Source organism: Oryzias melastigma, linkage group LG10 (genome assembly GCF_002922805.2).
Source record: "Oryzias melastigma strain HK-1 linkage group LG10, ASM292280v2, whole genome shotgun sequence".
Taxonomy (NCBI): domain Eukaryota; kingdom Metazoa; phylum Chordata; class Actinopteri; order Beloniformes; family Adrianichthyidae; genus Oryzias; species Oryzias melastigma.
In genome coordinates, this window is record NC_050521.1 from 7,347,270 (window position 1) to 7,365,900 (window position 18,631).

At 38.5% G+C, this 18,631-nt stretch overlaps 1 protein-coding gene across 7 annotated transcripts in view; it reads right to left on the minus strand.

Annotated features, from left to right (window-relative positions):
- atp8a1 (ATPase phospholipid transporting 8A1) overlaps nt 1-18,631 on the minus strand; it is a 122,804-nt gene that overhangs the window by 45,343 nt on the left and 58,830 nt on the right. For all 7 annotated transcript variants that reach the window (XM_024283096.2, XM_024283094.2, XM_024283095.2 and 4 more), the window contains 9 exons: nt 17,905-18,010; nt 16,781-16,863; nt 15,621-15,670; nt 15,392-15,461; nt 14,827-14,911; nt 13,120-13,259; nt 10,199-10,337; nt 6,621-6,685; nt 1,103-1,275 (listed from right to left, as the gene is read on the minus strand). In XM_024283096.2, coding sequence (XP_024138864.1) covers nt 1,103-1,275; nt 6,621-6,685; nt 10,199-10,337; nt 13,120-13,259; nt 14,827-14,911; nt 15,392-15,461; nt 15,621-15,670; nt 16,781-16,863; nt 17,905-18,010 — 911 coding nt within the window. The remainder of the gene's footprint in view (nt 1-1,102; nt 1,276-6,620; nt 6,686-10,198; nt 10,338-13,119; nt 13,260-14,826; nt 14,912-15,391; nt 15,462-15,620; nt 15,671-16,780; nt 16,864-17,904; nt 18,011-18,631) is intronic.

An 18,631-nucleotide genomic window follows, 5' to 3' on the forward strand; every position in this document is an offset into this window, starting at 1 on the left:
AATAAATGTTTATCTTGATTGGCCCGTGACCCAAGGTGTGTTTTGGATTTTGGCCCCTTGTGCGATTGAGTCTGACACCACTGATATAAACCATTTTACTTTTGAGAAACTGCTGTATATTTTTTAATAGAATAATAATACTACAAATCTAATATTTAAAATGTCTGTCAGCAAAGTCTCCTTCGCAACTTTTTATGTCATTTGTTTCTCTGTCCAATTATATTAGCATCCAATTTAAAATGAGTTCATCTGGTGGATGGAAGTACAAAATGTTTTATTAATACAAACATCTGTCATGTGGTCCATGTTCTTTAAATAAAATGTTCATTCATGACATTTAAAAGTTTGTATTCTTTGTAACTCATTTAGAAATTGTGGATTTGGTAGTAGTGTGATGCTCCGCCTTGATGTAGCGAATACTTAAGACTAGCTACCACTCTTATTTGAAGTCTCACTGAGAAATTACATTTTTTCTATTCATATTTCTGACTTTCTGTCTCAAATCAAAGGTGACAACAACAGAGCTTGTTTTCATGGAAACTAGATTAAAAGCCACATATTTGTCTTTGGCTGTTAGGTTTTTCATCTCTGAAGTTAAGGAGATCTCTGTAATTGTCGGAAAACAAAAGCAGATCTTGGTATGGAGTAATGACGCGGCACATCAAGCCATTGTTGTGAAAGTGTGCTGCCTAAAGCTCTGTCAGGGTTGCTTACCTTATGAGCACTTTCTAAAGTTTACGTAGCCCGGGCATGTCACCAGAATACTTTCATAAAGTTTCCATTTTCATTTTTTAGCATACTTTAGAAGAAGAAAAAAAAAGGCAAAAGCTGGGGGTTTTCATTTCTTCTGAATCCTTTTATTTTGGCAAAAATACCCAACATTCAGTTAATTTTACGATGAATTTAAATCTTTTGGTGAGACAGTACAGGCTTAACATCGACTGCTCGCTTTTTGGATTGCTGTCAAATGGGGGTTTCAACAACAATTTGTCATCACATTTTGAAAGCAGAAATCTATCAGTAGTCACACTTGAATGCCCTCTTTGTTCTTTTTTTCTGTTGTTTCTGGGGTTTAGATGATTGCTTTGGGAATAAATCCTACCTGCAGCATATGACAGCTTTACAGGACAAGGCCAGATCCAGGAAGTACTGGCGCACTCCGAAGGTAAGAGCATATTTAAGAGTTTTCCCATCAATTATGAGAGCAAAGTCATTTTCCTTGTAGAGAGCATCTCCCAGCATTCCACAGTGGTGGCTCAGTGTTTCCCTTGTTACCTGACAAAAAAAAAAAAGAAGAAGATTTTACTTAGAGTTGCAGTGACTGTTCCCTGAATTTTAGGATAAAGAAAATCTGGTTGATAAAGAAACTGACAGTAGCTCCACTGTAACTGGTCCGTTCCATTTTTCTATGGGCCCACAACCAGGGCGGGACCAGAAATGGTACAAATTGGTCTGGCCAAATGGGTCAACTTCATTATCTAAACACTTAAAATACCGTACCGATCTGGACCGCTCAGTGGAAAAGAGGCATTGGGTAATACATTGTACATTTATCAAAAGTGACAGATATATAAAACCCATAATTTCAAACTCAGTAAACCAAGATCTACAAGGGCTGTCTAACTTGTAGTAGAAATACTTTATTGATGAATCTTTAAAACCATCTTTCAAGGCCCCATACCATTTGAGCTTTTAAGTGTATAAAAATGTTCTTTCCTTACTATAAAACAACCCCAAAATGGTATATTTTGATGGGCGTCCATGGTGCAGCAGTAGGGCAGTTGACTCCTGATCGGAAGATTGCAAGTTTGATTCCTGCCTTGCCTGCCTATGTCCATGGGCAAGACAGAGCTGCCGTCAGTGTGTGAATGTGTGTGCATGTGTTTGTGACCGTAAAGTTCTTTGGGCCTTCAAGAAAGGTAGAAAAGCGCTATGCAAGTAAATGACATTTACCATTCAAGCATTTCTGAGCACTCCTATAAAAACCTGCGCTTTTAACAACACGCCCCTTCCAACCCACGAAAATGAGCTGACGTCACAGAGTGACAGAGACTGGAGCTCAGAGCAGTTTACTCAAGCGCTGCGCTTAAAAAGTCAGCTTCCACAACACATTCTCAGTCCCAACTCGACACATATTGATGTTTGGTTAAGGACCCATTCGCATCAAAAATTCACGTTTTGAGGCCCTCAACTGGTCGTTTTTTTGACGTGCTGCCTGTTCGTAAAATCAAGGGTCTGCAACACTCGAGATGCGGTACCGGATTCCGTACCGGGCGTGAACCGGACCCGGACATGAACCAGTGGACCGGTTCCAGTTGGGAACCGGGTATTTAATGCAAACAGCTAGCACGCCAACGCATCAAAAAATGACGAGTTTAGGACATTCAATACGACATTTTTTTATACTCGATGGTTTTTATAAAACAAAGATTTTTTTTTAGAAAAAAAAATACCTCCGTTTTTTTAATAGTTTTTCCTCAATAGGAAGGAGGGTCAAGGATAACCAGTTTAGTTTAGTCTGTTTAGTTTAGCAATCAGTTATGTTTATATTTTATGACCAACTTTCTGCTTTGGTATAATTACCGGTATGAAGAATTAGGGATTGTTTTATAGGTTTGAAAAAAAAAATATGAATAAAAGATACATTCCTTAAAGAAAAAAAAATCTAAAGAAAAAGTCGTTGGTTCAAAATGTTATCAGACTTTAAAGCTGAGTCTCTAGCACAGACAATGCATCGATTTGGAAAATAAAAACTATATTATGAATGTATTGAGCATCTGCTGTGCAGTTGAACAGCTTTAGAAGCTTTAATAAGCTCTTTACAAATGACTGAACAGATCCGTGCATTTAGGCCAAATTGATAGAAAAGGAAGAGGATGGACACTCCAAGCATATCAAAACTGGTGGAAATCACATGAAAAAGCTGGGAGGGGTCTGGCCCACTGCGGAGGTCAGATATGTCAAGGCCTTGTGAGTGTACCAGAGGGACCATTCAATGAACGCTTGGCATAACAAAACTCTGAAACCCCAGCTTAAAGGAAATATTTGGAGAGAGGGGCTTTATGTTTCACAAAGTAGGAGAAGGAGAGTGAGAAATGTGCACAGAGAGATGATGGATTAACACAAGAGAGAAACACAGCGAGAAGGATCCAAGCAGAGAGCAGCTGCGAGGACTTAACCATTCCTGATGGGGTCAGTAAAACAGCATGGGATGCTGAACACCAGTGTGTATTTGGGTCAGAGTAATCACAGGTTGTGATATTTACTTTCAAATCCAACTGCTCTCTGGCAGATTGGAGAGATTACATCTCAGGGTTTTCCTGCTGCATGTGCATCCCTGAGAGAGATTTCCCTTTGTTTGGGACATCACCAATTCATCACTCTGTGATAAGCAAAGTTTACAATCTCCCGGTCATTTCCCCCCTAATTTCCAGCAAGGAATTTCAGCCCTAATGCAGCGTCTCCTCTTAAAGCCTCTTTGTTATGACTGTAATGACCAGTTCAGCTTATGTGGTGAGCTGGTGTTTGGTTTTGTAATGGGAACGAAGTGTCCATACAGAAATGTACAAGAGCTTTCCATAAAGACTATTGTTGATGTTGGCACTGATTGAGCCAACACAATGTGATGCTCGTGACGTGGAATCTGTAGATTTGTATCAGTGCTATGTTATCATCTGACTGTGAGGCACCCACCAGGATAACTCTGTTTAATGTAAAGACATACTTTTGACCACAAAAGAGTGGTTCCGGGTATAGAGTTTAAAGTTGACCGTGTTCCCAAACCAGCTTTCTATTAGGAAAAACAGCAATTTGTGGTTCTAAATTGAAGGGATCTAGAGGAGAAGTCTGATAAATGTTAACAAAAACATGCAAGTTTAGGGTCTAAAAAGCTAAACGAGGGCAGCACATCACTGTAAGTCTGCATGATTTCACGGTAAAAGGCGTATTCCCTTTAGAGACCAATTAAAAGCTTCACACAATAAATCACCACAGAATTAATCGGATTAATGAGGCCCATCTCTTGAAGTTGGTCGTGATAGACCAAACAAAGTCACTGACATTAATCATTTAGAGCTAGAAGTAAACACTTTGGTTACTCTAGGATCATTTATAAATGGCTCAACCCAAAGACCCTTTGAGTGGCTCGTAGAACCCAGATATGTTCATCAACATTGACCTTATTTGGACAAAACTTGAGTTTGGGCCATTTTTTACTCAATGTCAAGCTACAGATCCATTTGTTTTAATTCAGCCAAACTCATCATGATGACTAGTCTCACTATTTGTCATCAAATGTTTAGATAACTAGAGCAAAATAAATTCAATTCAATAAAAAAATGTCACTTTAGAGGTTTACTACTTTACTTATTCATTTTTAAGAGTAGAAATTTGTTTTTAGACCAAATTAAAACCAAAAATGCATTAGGGGCAACAATGACTGCAGTCAAGTCCCCTCAAAGTAGATGATTGTGAAAAAGTTCATGCAATTCTGTCATACTCTGATGGTCGAGTTAACCAGATCAGGTGGAATACGTCAAGTTTGGTGACGTTTTGTGACGTTTTCCAACTGTTCAGCATCCCAATGGGTTTAACCTGAAAGTACAATAAATAGTATTTATATGGAATGAGTTCTGACAATAAAACCCGTTAAACCTTCAATATTTTTTATTGTGAATAAAAAACACAAAAAAACATGGTTTACCATCACAGTCTGCGGTACTTTACTATGTTTCAAGTCCTACTCCAACTACCAATATATTTTATTCTATTGTATCTATTTGTCTGCAAGTGAACGCTTGAGAATTGGAGCGGAGAAGGGAGGTTTTGTCATGGCAGTTGCTGCGTCACAAACCCAACATTCAGTTGTAATCTGATCCGGATCCAAGCCAATTTGAATAAAGAAATACTCAGATATTAGTTTGAGGGTGTATTCAGACTGGGAAATTAGAGTCCTGGAGATTGCATTTGGTATGTATTCAAACTAGCGGAGAAACTTTTCAAACAAAACCACGAGACTAAAGATCTACTCAGTAATTGTCAGCAGTTATGAGGGCAGGTAAAAATAAAAAGAGCAGAAAAAAAGAGAGAAAATTCTGAATGTCTGTATGAAGAGCAGGTTCAACATTTCAATGGGTTGTTGCGTCTCATCAATGTGGTGCTATGGCTTTGTTTTTAAGAGAATTCTGTTAAGGAACTATAATAGAGCTTTTGGGATGACGTCACGGAGGCTCCTCGCATGAATAATGAGACACAGAAACGTGAATAATAAGTGTTTCTAGCGGTGTTAAAAGTAATGCTCTAACAAGTAATCAGTAGGACCAATTACTTCCCTAGAGCTAAGACAACAATCAATAATTTACATTTGTCCGTCGCTCACCGATCGCTTCATTCCCTTTGTGTTTACAAACTCGGGTTCAGATTAAGCAAAACAAGTGTGTCCAGTCTGAATACACCCTTAATCTTAAATTCTGTACCCATAAATTGAAATAAAGCCACATTTTGAAAAAGCAAGATTTTACATTTTGGTAAACATATGACCAAATGAGAGTAAATACAGACTCCTGGCATTTCCAGATGCTTTGGCTGAGACTCTGGAGCTGTATGTGTTTTGCTAAAGTTCCCGTCAATGAGACTTATGTGGGCGTGGCATATCAAGACTCACGACCAAGGCTCTAATTTCAGTGATTATGTAGCTGGATGAACTTTAATTTTGTTGTCAAGTAGACCCGCCCACTTTCAGTCTGGATGTCCAAATTTTACGTTCATTTCAGGCTGGAAATTAGGAAACAACAGTGATTTTAATGTTGGGAGATTGAAGCGTCATGAAACCCAGAAAATGTATTTCAGTTAGTTCTGGTAAACAGAAAGTCATTTTTAAACTTATTTTAAAATTATAGGGGGAAAAAAAGTTGTACATTACAAGGTGTGAAAGGATTCTTCACACAAATAAATGCAATAATACAGAAATAATGACGACCCTTTCTACTGGAGCTCGCCGTGGCTCCTCCGTCTTTGTGGAGAGCTTTCTCCTCTTCGCGTTTTAACAAACCGCCTTATGTAAGCATCTGTTCAACCACAGCAGAATGGGAGCTGACATTTCAAAGCACTGCTCCATGTGTATTACGAATGCGGAGCCCGAATTTTTTCCTCGGCTCCATTTATCACGCTTAACGACGGGCTGACAGAATGAAGGCCATCCGTCATCACCCCGAAACACCGCGCCCCATCCCCCAGCCCCCTTAATCCACTTTTCGTCACCGTTTTCCCCTTTTCTTCCAGCAGAGCAAACCCAGCGGAGTCTCGGGGTCTGCAATCCTGCGCTCAGTTTTCCCCACTGGAGATGCAGGAGCTCGCTCTTTCCCAACAAAGAAACAACAGACCAGTCTCCTGCTAAAGAGCTCACAGACTTCCCTGCTGGGTGTCTTAATGGATGTTAAACGTGGACTTTAGGATGTGGATTTGCTTTATCCAACGGACCCCCTGTAGCCTCATCCTTTCAGTTTAAAGAAAACTTTTTCCTCTTTTAATACTTTGAGCTTGAGCAAAGCCTAGAAGACATTCCACTTTGATTCATGGCTACATTAACGCAAATAATTAGCAGATTGCAAAATAGTACTTACATCCAGACTGTCTTCATTAATCACAAGCATGCCCATGTTCTTTGTCAGGAGTTTGCAAGAGTGTCCTGGAAGAGAAGAAGGGTATTCCTTTAAATTTAGAGTAAAAGATTGACTGAATGAAAAGCATTATAACAGTTCAAGTGTAGGTACAATGAGACAGCTCTTGATGGGCATGTTTATGAAAGTATGATATTTACATGTACAAGTTTAGATTTAGTTTTAAGTTTTGGATTGCACAGAAAAACATGAAATCAAATAAGCAGTGTGACATGTTTCCAGAATTGGACTGAAAATGTTTCAGCTGAGAGCGGGTGTCAGGGCATGACTAATGAGTTTGGTTTACAAGAGTTTGTTAGTTTCCTGTTATAACAGGCAGTTACAGCTCCGGGTTGCCCGACATGGCTCTCCAGGGAGAACTCTTGGCTGGGACCGACACTCAGGGTCACCAGCGAGTGGGTAGAGGCAGCCTCTCATTGGGGAAAACAGAAATGTTTCATTAGCCAAAACTGAGGCCTTCAGTTGAGAGCTGTGGCTGTTTGAAACGGCTGCCATCTGACCGCATAAATACTTGTGGGCTTCAACACTTTGCTTCTGTCTGGAGAGACATTTTAGCTTCATCAAGGGGGTTCCTGTGTTTTATGAATACACGGGTGGCATTTTGCTTCAGAAAAAGATTATGAACTTGAAAAGATTAAACCCCAGGGTTTAACGCAACAGCTTTGTGGAGGAAATAGGCAGGTTTCACCTCTGAAACCCAGACAGGCCTGAAGTCTGGGAGATTGTTTTATTTTTCCAGTGCAAAAGTTCAAAAATTCACACTTCCTTGCTGCTCATCAGATTCATCCACCAACAAGGAAACGTATACTTTTTCCTTATCTGACTCAGTAGAGCAGCCGGTTAGGTTAACAGACCATACAAATTGTGCATTTTGTAGTCAAGCAACAAACTGGCCATGAATGTACCTTAGGATCCCCTCTTACAGAAAAGCATGTTTGCCACAAGAACAATCTAAATTAGTGGCCATTTAAACCCTAGAGCACTATTATCAGGTGATTTTCACCTTCGCAAAAACATTTACATAATGTTCAATATGTTGCATTTTTCTGAGTTATCATAGGTAAAGTCTCACATGTCCCAGGAATGGGTGGACCAACAGCCAAGTCTCCAGAATCATTATTATTTTTTTAGGAATTTTTTGTTCTCAAATTCCTAATTTTTGAGTAATTTTCAGAGCATCTTCCCATGTTTTTATTTTCTATTTTGTTACCTAAACCACAGTTGAAAATGAAAATTAACTACTCCAATTTATTATGCGTCGACATATTTTGATCTATTTTTAAGTGAAATACATTTTTATTGGGTATATTATATTGGGTAAAAATTCCAAGGCAAAAGTGATGGTGTAACTTTTTATAGTGAAAGTGTTCTAGGGTTAAAGTTAAACTTAATTGTTACAAACATATTTAATTTCTTGTGGCCCAGGCTCAACATGGTCTGGTAATGCACTAAATGCTGTCTCTTAACTTAAGACAGTTGTATTTGTGACTGTAGCACAAATACTGTCACCGAGCAACGTCAGGATTTTCAAGATTTCATGCCGTGGCTGTATATTTTAAAAAATTGTTGGTGTGGTCATGAATGGAGACGGCGGCAGTCAGGCATCCAGAATGGTCGGTATAAGTCGCAGTTTTTTTTCATAGTCTAAGGGGTACCTAACAGAATACTATTACATGACCACAAAACAGTAACAGTAGTGCGTTCAGTTTGTTTAATTTATTTACCAGAAACCAAACATTGTTCTGCAATTTTAAAACAATAAATACATTTTTAAGTGGATTTCTACTTTAGTCTACTATATTTATAAAGATAACAAATCTTGGATGTTTCAAATATTCATTATGAATATCCACCAGACTCATTTCAGGAGGAGACTCCGTACATCACTGCATGGAATGCATTTGGGCCTGACTCGCTGGGTTGTACAACCCACATTAAAACATAAAAAGAAAACAGATCCATAATGTGTGTGGCTGCATTCAGTAGTCTAGTCTGGCACGGCGCTTCGTGCACCATTAACCTTGGCAAAGAGGATCATTTTTCAATGAGGAAAATAGTGAAAAAACAAAGTCAATATGAAACGGTTCAGCTGAGTTTCAGAGGTGAGGAAAACGTTGGAAGTGAGCAGCAGTGTCTGCTGAGAACTCACATCTGGGCATGGCGGGCACAAAGGGCTGATTCAGTCAGGCCTCAGTGGTAGGTACAGCCACAAACGGAGGTACTTTAATATCTGCTTTTTAACACTTAAGTGTTTCCCCTTTGGATGAATTCAGGGCTAAAACTTCTTAAGGTTTTAAAATAAAACCAAACCATACAGAGTCATTTCAGGACATGGATCCCAAAGTGCGTCTTTTATCCCCTTTTAGGAAAACTCATTGCTAAATCTCTGAGGAAGATCTTGGATATGCTAGAGGGGCCTGCTTGTGTACACATGCATGTTATTTATTTCATGTCTGTGCAGACTGCTCATACATCATTCTGCTACAGATGAGTGTGTGACAGAGCAACTCTCAGCTTGTCAGTAGCTCCTCATGCTGGGTGAAGAACGAGCACGGCACTGACTGAAGGAACTGTAAGGCGGACGTGCACAAACGTGTGCTGTGATGCTACGACAGCACAGACAACCATTGATGTTTGACCTGGATCCTCGCAGAGACATTTTTAGAGCCTCTTCTGCAACGGATTAGAGCAATAAAAGGCCTGGAAATGTCGAACGTGATCATCTAAAGCACACAAATCAAAGTCATGGCCCGAGGGCCGGATCTGGCCCTCCAGGAAATTATAGCTGGCCCTCAAGAATATTCTGTTTTATTGTTATTAATGGCCTGATGTTATCTTGCGCTCATTTCAAATTTGTACAATTTTGACAAAATATATTTTTATGGTGAGTAAAATTTTGAAAGTTATTTAAGGTTTAAGTTTATTTATTCTAGAATAATATTATACCCTTTTTCCATTATTTATAATTATGTTAAAAAGTTACAGTTTAAAAAAAAATTGCAAACTTCTAGCTTTTTGCACTATTTCTGCATTTACTAAGATTTTTTAGGCTATTATAGAGTCTAGCTAATATTTCTGCTACATGCTAGCTGTTTTGGCTAATTCAGACTTTTTTAACGTTTTGAAGTTTAGCTCTTTTTTCAGCTACATGCTATCTGTTTTGGCTAACCTAGGTTTTATTTTATGTTTATTAGGCTAATTTGGCATTTGGCTAATGATTTAGCTGCCTATTAGCTTCAGCATTTTTAGCTATCAGCACTAGCATCTACAGTGATCAAATTTAGCTGTATCCAGTTCATAATTATTTTAAAAATTACGATTTTAAAGTTTTCAAAATTTAGTTTTAGAGTGTTCAATAAATGTTTACCCTGTTAGGTCCACAATCTAAGGTTTGTTTTGGATTTTGGCCCCCTGTGCGATAGAGTTTGATACCCCTTATCTAAATGGTTTGGTAGGGATGGTTTCAGTTTTTAGCTTTCTAGGTCAGCTTCCTTATTAAATATTCAACAATTATTGCTCACCAATATTGATAGCAGTTTCTTGTTTATCTCCGGTGAGGATCCAGATTTTGATGTCGGCTTTCATGAGAGTCTCGATGGTCTCTGGTACCTTGTCTTGGAGCTTGTCCTCGATCGCTGTGGCCCCCAGAAGCTGCAGGTTCTGCCAAAGAGAAAATCAGGGAGTTAAAAAAAAGGCCTTTAAAACATCACATGTCAGACAAAAATCTGAGTCGGCGTTGTGTCACTCAATCGCTCGTGTTTTTTCCCTTCATCACTTGCTTTTGCAGACCACCAGGAAAAATCCACCACAGGCTGGAGCAGTTCTGGATCACTTACTGAGTCCCTGTGTGTGTGTTCGTGTTTTTTTCCCATACAGGCAGACCCCAAAGATACAGTAAACAAGTTCATCTGCAAATACAGTAAATAAAAATATGCAGAGAAGCAGGACTCTGTGGTTTTGTGGGAGTGCTTGTGGGCTGGTACGAGCTCATCGCAGAGCCAGAGGTTTGACGAGATCCAGTTGCAGGGGGGAGACAGGAGCCAGCGGCAGAGGAAACGCAGGGGAAGTTCCTTAAGTTGTGACCTGAGCCACACTGCCTGTTCTGCAGCTTTGTGTAATCACTATGAACCCTGCAGTAGGTAAAGCAGAGCAGGGTTAGGAATATAATAGCTAAGCCCTCATTTGTTATGCCAAGTACTGCCCTATACTTAAAAATGAAAATAATAAAGGGATTCATGTGGATTATAATAAGTATACCACTTCTGGTTTTTAGCCCCAAAGCCATGAAACAACCGTTAGACTAATAAGTAGTTCAGTGTTGTGTGTTGGGTTAAGGTTAATCACTGTCAACAATGCTCCACTCAAAGGAATTTCTATCAACTTTCTGATTCACTTGAGTAGTGACCAAAGACATAATTCTTGCTGAGTATCATTGAACAACAAATCCTGAAAATGTTTCCTCAAAGTTTTGCTGTCTGTGCGCTAGTAGATCAATGACATAAAGAGAGTAGATGAAGACATAAAAATGCTTCTGTAACAACAGCTTTAGAGATCACAAGAGTTTTGTAATATTCATAAATATAAATTCATTATTTTTTAATTCTATTTTTAAATTCTACTATATATATATGTGTGTGTGTGTTTTAAATTATTCTTTCCCCAGACCTATTCAATAAACTGAACCTCAGTCCTTTTATTCTTTTACAAAACAACACCTGATGCTTCCCCGCTACTTTACTTTGAAGATTTATTTACTTCCTGTGACAGCAGCATAATCGGTTTGTTAAGTTTTAGGGTGATAGCAACTTTACCTCCACTTAGTTTAATAAAGATTAAGAATATTTATATTTGACTCTTTGGGAACGGAGGATTCGAATAATGGTCATAGCCTGATTCTTCGCTAAATTGTGGTTGATCTGGTGGAAGTTTTATTAAAAATACCATGTGTTTGAGTATAAGCTCTATCTTCTAGATTTTTTTAAACCATGTGGTTGAAGAGAAACATCTCCTTCAAATCCAGGAAAACTCACCAGCTAAATATCTAATTGTTACAACCTCTTGCACATTCTAGTACTTTATACAAATCTCAGTAAAAGTAAACGAACCATCAACTAATGTAGAAAATACTTTTTGCTAACAATAAAATCCTTTTTTTAGGAACAGAACATAATTAAAAAGTCACTTAAGTTACAAAGATGTTATATCTCATCATTTTTTGGGGAATAAGTCTGAGCTTCTCAAAGAGATGATGTGAAGCTTCACCTAAGCAGTTCCACTGTGACTCCATGGCGCCCCCGTGTGGAGGTCCTCAAAACATTTTTAGGTGTGGGTGGCCCTGAACAGTGGCGGCGGCAGCAGCAGCAGTGTCACACTCTGCTCATTAAGCAGCACGCTATTCATTTTCCTCTCTGAGAGTTTTCACTTCATGATGGATTGTTTTGGGCGGCCAGAAGCAGCAACTCCGGTTTCCTGTGTTTGAGTTCCACAACCACGGAGTCCATTCACAGAAAACCACCTCTGTAACAGGGATTTCCTTCCAAGTCTTCCATAAAAACACACACTATTTATACTTTATTTAAAAAAAAAAAAAAAAACTCTTTTTTTCAGTCTGTGCCAAGCTCACCAGTCTGAAAGCGGCTTTCCAAAAGCTGTTTGCATGAAACATTTAACTCAAAGCAGAACAACTGGTAAACAACGATTAATTGTGAAACTTACAACTTAAATATGCAAGTAAATACATTTTTTTTTTCTGATATGTTTTCTTAATAACTTTGAAGTAAGTACAGCAAATGTTTTTTTTTGGAAAAGACTGTTTTGTGACCTCTCGCTGTATCGCGGTTCACCTTTTATGGTCCGGCCATTTTGCAGATTTGTTCTTTTTTACAGAGCACTGTGCTCTGCATCCTGATTGGCTGCTGACCTTGTCAATCAATCCCCTATGCTGTGTCTCCAAATCTTGGATCACTATCAGATCTTTATTTTTATTCTACAAAATTTGACTTTATTTTGTATGAAGGTTTGAACTTTGAGAGTTTAAACAAAAGAGAAAAGAGTGAAAAAGTTCATGTCTGTCTGAGGAAAGAGTTTGTTGAGTGAAGTTAGGAGCTTTAAATTAAAAGATCTAGAATTATTGTTAAAAATAAAGATTTCCTCCATCTTGCGTTATTTTTAAAACCATAACTGCTGCGATAAACAAGGGAACACTTTATCTATCAACAGCCAGCGTTTCTAAAACGTCCTACAGCGCACTAAATCTACAAATTTCAAAATAAAACTAAGCAAAAGCTAAAAAAAACTGAAAAAATCTGATTTGAATTTAAATAATCCAAAGAAACGGCTGCCTTTCACTTTAAGGACATGATGGTACAGCTCAGTAAATCACTAAAACAAACAGACAAGGTGATATAAGACATTGCATCAGGAAATTTGATTTTCAACAAACCTTCTCGATCAGCTCGTAGCTCTCCTCCAGTTTGAGGGCTCTGTTCTGCAGGGAGGTGCACGCTCTGTGGTGGAGCTCCAGCCAGTGCTGATAGGACGACTCGCTGATGTCTGCCACAGCGAAGCACAGCGTGCGCAGCCCTGAAATCACATCAGCCAAGTCACGGATCTGGACTTTTATCGGCAGACGCCACAACGTAGATCGACCTGTGCTGTCAGGATGTCAGTCAGAGTTTCATTAAAACTACTTTGGGTCATTGTCAGACTTCGCTGAAGGTGTTTTTTTATATCACTACTTTTTTAATGTTTCATATCTATGTTTGTCTTGATGGATAAAAAGGCATTTCTCTATACTAGTGTTCCCCAACCCCCGAGCCGCTGACTGGAATCGGTAGATGGGACAGTTGGCGGAAAAAAAAACAAAACAAAAAAAAAAAAAAACATGATCAACATTTTAAAGCTACTGGATTCTCTCAACCACATCTGACTCATTTTTGAGGGGCTGCCTTCACTGCTACACTGAAACCCCCAAGCTAGCAAAGTCCACAAAAAACAAACGTATTTGGATTTGTTTCATTTAGCATAAAAGATCCAGAAAGGAAACAGAAGAAGAGCTTCAACTATAAAAAAAAAAAAAAGGAAAAGAAAACTGCATTTTATAGACAACAACCGGGAGTCTTTACTCCATATATTGATTTATTGCTACTGTTGTTCCCACAAAGACCATAATAAAAATTAATGCATTATTTTAAGTCGAATGTTGCTAATAAAGTTGCTCAAACAGTGCATTCACATTTCATATTCACATTCACAACGCTGAAGCTGATAGCTAGCTAAAATATTAGCTAAATGCTAAAAAACTTTTCAAAAAGCATAGGTTAGCTAAAACATCTAGCATGTAGCTGGAAAACAATTGCTACACTTCAAAATAGCCCACAAAAACAAAAAAAAACCTAAATTAACCAAAACAGCTAGTGAGTACATATTAGCTTAACTCCTGAACAGCCTAAAAAAAATAACAAAAAAAGGCTAAATTAGCCAAAAAAGCTAGCATGTAGCTAAAATATTAGCCTTACTGCGGACTTCTTACAAGATGTACATAAACTTTACCCTCAAAAGTAAAGAGAAACTGAAGGGTTGAGCCTCAAACAGCCCGGTCTGTTAAAATATTGGCCAATGCTCAGACAACGATGTAAACAATATCAATCCATAGTCTAATACATTGACTTATTAGGGATGTCATTAGAACAAGAAAACTGCTTTTGATCTGCTTCTTCTTCAATAGTCTCGACATCAACCTTTTGATCAAAAGTCAACAAAACCCAGAATCAACCACTTTCCCTCTTCTACCATTTGCAGCTCTTCCTAAGTGCCTGTCACCACAGATCTTCACAATATGTCCTGAATGTTATATTTAGCATACATCCAATATCCTCCATGACAGCATTTTTCAGGAGTTTCACAAGGTGGCAGTATGAACACAAAAAACCCACATCTCTGCTGCCGTTTTCTGCCCCACATTCACCTCTGCTGCTGTTCAGTTCACACAGATGATAGAAGTGATCACTAAATAATGGATTTTAAAGAAAACTTGAAGGGGAAAGGATAACTTGTGATTCTGTAACAGCTAAGCAAGAAGGTCCATGTGGGAGATTTCTAGAGTGCATTAAAGCCTTCTGTAGACAGGGGGCGACATTAGTCCACTCACCTTCAGTGGCAAACTGCTCCAGGTGCTTTAATGTGATCTCTTTGTACCTTGAGCTGTCGGCCAGACGGTCATAGATCACAGAGTCCTGGAGGAGAAAAAAAACACAAGAAAAGACTACCTACTGCTTCTTAACAAATTAGCATCAAATGCTTTTAAAAATCCAATCAATTGTTTCTATTTGCATGGAAATGATTCACTGGCATTAAGTAGCATTTAAATCAAAGTTGCTCAATGAAAATATAAAAAATGTTTATTAGAAAGCATTCCAAGCTTATCAATCAAATGAAATCATCAAAGTTCTACATAATCATTTCTTCATTAGGTGTCACACTGATTTTCCAGCTATCTTTAGCTTCTGTAGATTAAACAGTGTGGAGGACTCGGGAGGATTATGTGAAGAAAATCTGTGGACGGGTTCCTTATGTGTGGGATCCAGTGGTCTTTATATCTCGGGGCTTATGGAGACGATTCCTCAAACGAGGCAGTGAAGGGAGCAGAGCTCTGTGGGTGTGGCGGTGATGGTGACGGGTGACACAGGTTGCCATGGAGATAGACAGACACTTACAGCTCCTTTGCAGTAGAGGCGGATCTTCCCAGATGGTGTGCGCATGATGACCGACATCCTTTTCCTTGAACTAAGAGACAAAAACAAACAAAAAAAACGGGTCAAGGGAGCAAATAATCTCAATTAAATAAATTTTTGAAACATTTTGCATCAGTCAAATACTTAAAATGTAAATGTCAGAGGATAACGCTGATTGATTGACAAACAAAAAAATATTATGAAAAAGTACCTTGTAAACTCCAGTACATGAAGCAGTTCGTACTTTTCTTCTGATCCGAGCTTAATGAAAATAGAAACAATTATTAAAATTAACAAAAATTTGATACAGCAGATGTCTAAAAAAACAACCCTTTCAATCCTCCTCTCATCAGCCTTTATTGCAGCTTAAATGTGTTCCTTGGTTGCCTCCACTGAGCTGATGAAAGGAGGATAACAAGCTGAAATTCAATTAACTCCCTTAATTGTGAAGACAGGAAAGAGTGATTGAGGATATGCTTAAAGTCTTAGAAAGTCTAATAAAGATTGAGAAAAAGGATAATCATTTTAGAAACAGGTGTTTGGATCTAATGTCCTTTTTTTTCCCTCTCGTTTGTTCATCTTCGTTTAAGGTGGAATCACTGGTTTGTCTGAAGCAGCCGGTAGGTACATGTACACCTTCCGTTCTCAAGGAGAACTGTCTCGTTTCGTGCAATGTGTAACTGGGGAAGCACACCTGAATGAAGTAATGAGCAGCAGGTAGGGCAGGATTTCTAGAAAACAGGAGTTCAAAGCATGACGTTGGATATTGCTCGTTTACTTTTAATATAAGGACAGCTAGGTACATGAACACCTTTCCCTGTGGGATTGATTGAAGCCTAACGTAGACAATGACCACAAAATTGGTCATCCCAGTTCTTATAACACCTCAGCTGCAAACAACACAAGTGAAAGCTGGAGTTGATTGTTTGAAACAAAGAGAATCACATCATCTGTGAAACGTTGAGACATGTTCCTACATGTTTGAAACCTCAAAAACTTTCTGCTAACATTTCTTTGAACATTGTTACTAGGGCTCGGAGCTCAAAAGCAACAAATGCTTAACCTTGAAGACCTGATTTTCTCTTTTCAGATATTATTTAACTTTTTCTCAACAGTTTTTTGCAATAACAATGAATTTTCCTCTTTATTACCAAACGTTTTTCAGTACTCGAGCATAAAAGACGGATTACTTCCAGAGGAACGGGACAGGGATCACCATCGTGATCAGTTTCCTTCGTCCAGATTACAGTGGTGTCGGTGAAGCTCCAGAAAACACTCTCCATTACTATCTGGATTACGGATTAATAGACTGATTACGGTTCAAGTGAAGGTGGTGGAGAGCTGTAGATTTCCGGGTGTTCAGCATCTTACCATCTCCAAGATGACGCTGTCTGGTGTTCGTCCAGAAAACACAAAGCCCAGGTTTCGTGCTGCTCTCACTAAAGCTCCTTCATCTTAAGAAGACACACACAAAAACACAAAAGTATTATTCAACAAAAGTTACATCGTTGTGATTACAGCATTGGGGAAATATAGCACCTGATTAGCGGCGAGTCATTTTTATATTCTTATTCTCTAATATAATGACAGTTTTGTGGATGTGAACATTGTTAAAGGCTTATAATGTTAGACAGTCATGAAATATTACCATTTTTTTAACTGTTTATGAAATATTAGAGACATAGAGCACACTTGCTTAAAGGAGATCTTCACCTCTTCTTTTTTTATTTTCTTAGCTCTACTGCTTTTATGACAAAATAAACATAAACTGTTGGATCTGTAAGATATATGCATTGTTTGCAGTGAATTATGGTCTTAAAATTGAAACTGAACTGAAAACAAGTTTAATGGAAGGTTTTATTTCACTAAGAATTTTTAATTAGGTGCAGAAATTGATCAAATTAAATTAAAAACCCAAAAGTCTGAATCAACTTACACCGATGTCAATTAGTTAAAAGGGAAAAAAAATAACGTGTAATATTCAAACGAAGACACATCTATGAGCACGATCCATTGAAAAAAGGCAGTAGCAGTTTCTGTAATCCTTGTCTTACTTAAGCAGCAGAAAGTACCACCAGGGCTAATTCTTTTCTATTTTTAACCACAGCTCAAGTGCATGTGTGTGCGTGTGTGTGCGTGTGTGTGTGTGTGTGTGTGTGTGTATGTGTGCGCACTAAGAGCACTGAGCTCATACTGTAGCACTGCATCCCACAATTAGTGTCAGCTAGGGGCCCTGACTTGCTGCTCATTTATAAATTATACAAAGAACTGGTTGTGGAAATGGTGGATGCTGTGCAGCATGCTTCCACCTTGTGTATGTTTTGTTGTATTTATAGTACACTTCAAAGACTATAAGTCCCAGAGTGCAGCATAAAGAGTATCAATGTCTTCAAGTAAGATTTTTGTGCAGGCTTGAAACCTAAGGAAAGGAAAAAGACAAAAAACAGCATTCTCTTCCTTTGGTGCTGCAGCTACACGCCAGTGGGAGGAGGTACCTGGAGACGCTGCCTGGTAAATGATTTTTCCGTCGATGTGCTCAGGTACTGCGGTGTGGCAGATGGCCATCATGCTCATGAAGTCCAGGATAACAGCGGCTGTAGGCTACGCAGAGAAGAAAGGACACTTTTAATATTTTTTTAACGAAAAAGAACAAAAAACGTCCATAATGAAAGGAGAGACGAAGGGCAGAGGGTGACCTTTCTCAGCCCGACACCCAGCAGATGTCAGCAGCCACATTCTACCAGGATAGAACGAATATATAAACTAATTTCTACAATTAAAACTGAAACCCTTAAAGAAACACTTGTGTCTTTAACATGTTTAACTTGTGTCTTTTTTCTGATGATTGAGTTCATATATAAAGAAAAATAAGATCAAAAATACATTTTGAAGTATTCATTTAATCAGATGGTAGTGAATCAGGAGCAGATGAAAAAATTCAATTTGAAAAAAAGCTGATTTGTAGTAAAAATTACACTGGGTGGGCAACAAACTCCCTGCTCCACTCCATTCTGATGGGTCTGCTTGATGACTAGATCCATGAATGTTTGGTCAAAAACGCTTCGGCTGGATAGCTCCAATATTGCTTGCCATTTTAGTTGCACCGCTAATTTTAGCTTGGAGGTGTGAGGATCTGTAAGCTAGAGGCAGATACCGTAAAAAGTCAGCTCAGTTATGGGTGAAAGTAATTGGGGGAGGGGTTACTCCACTTAAACCACATGT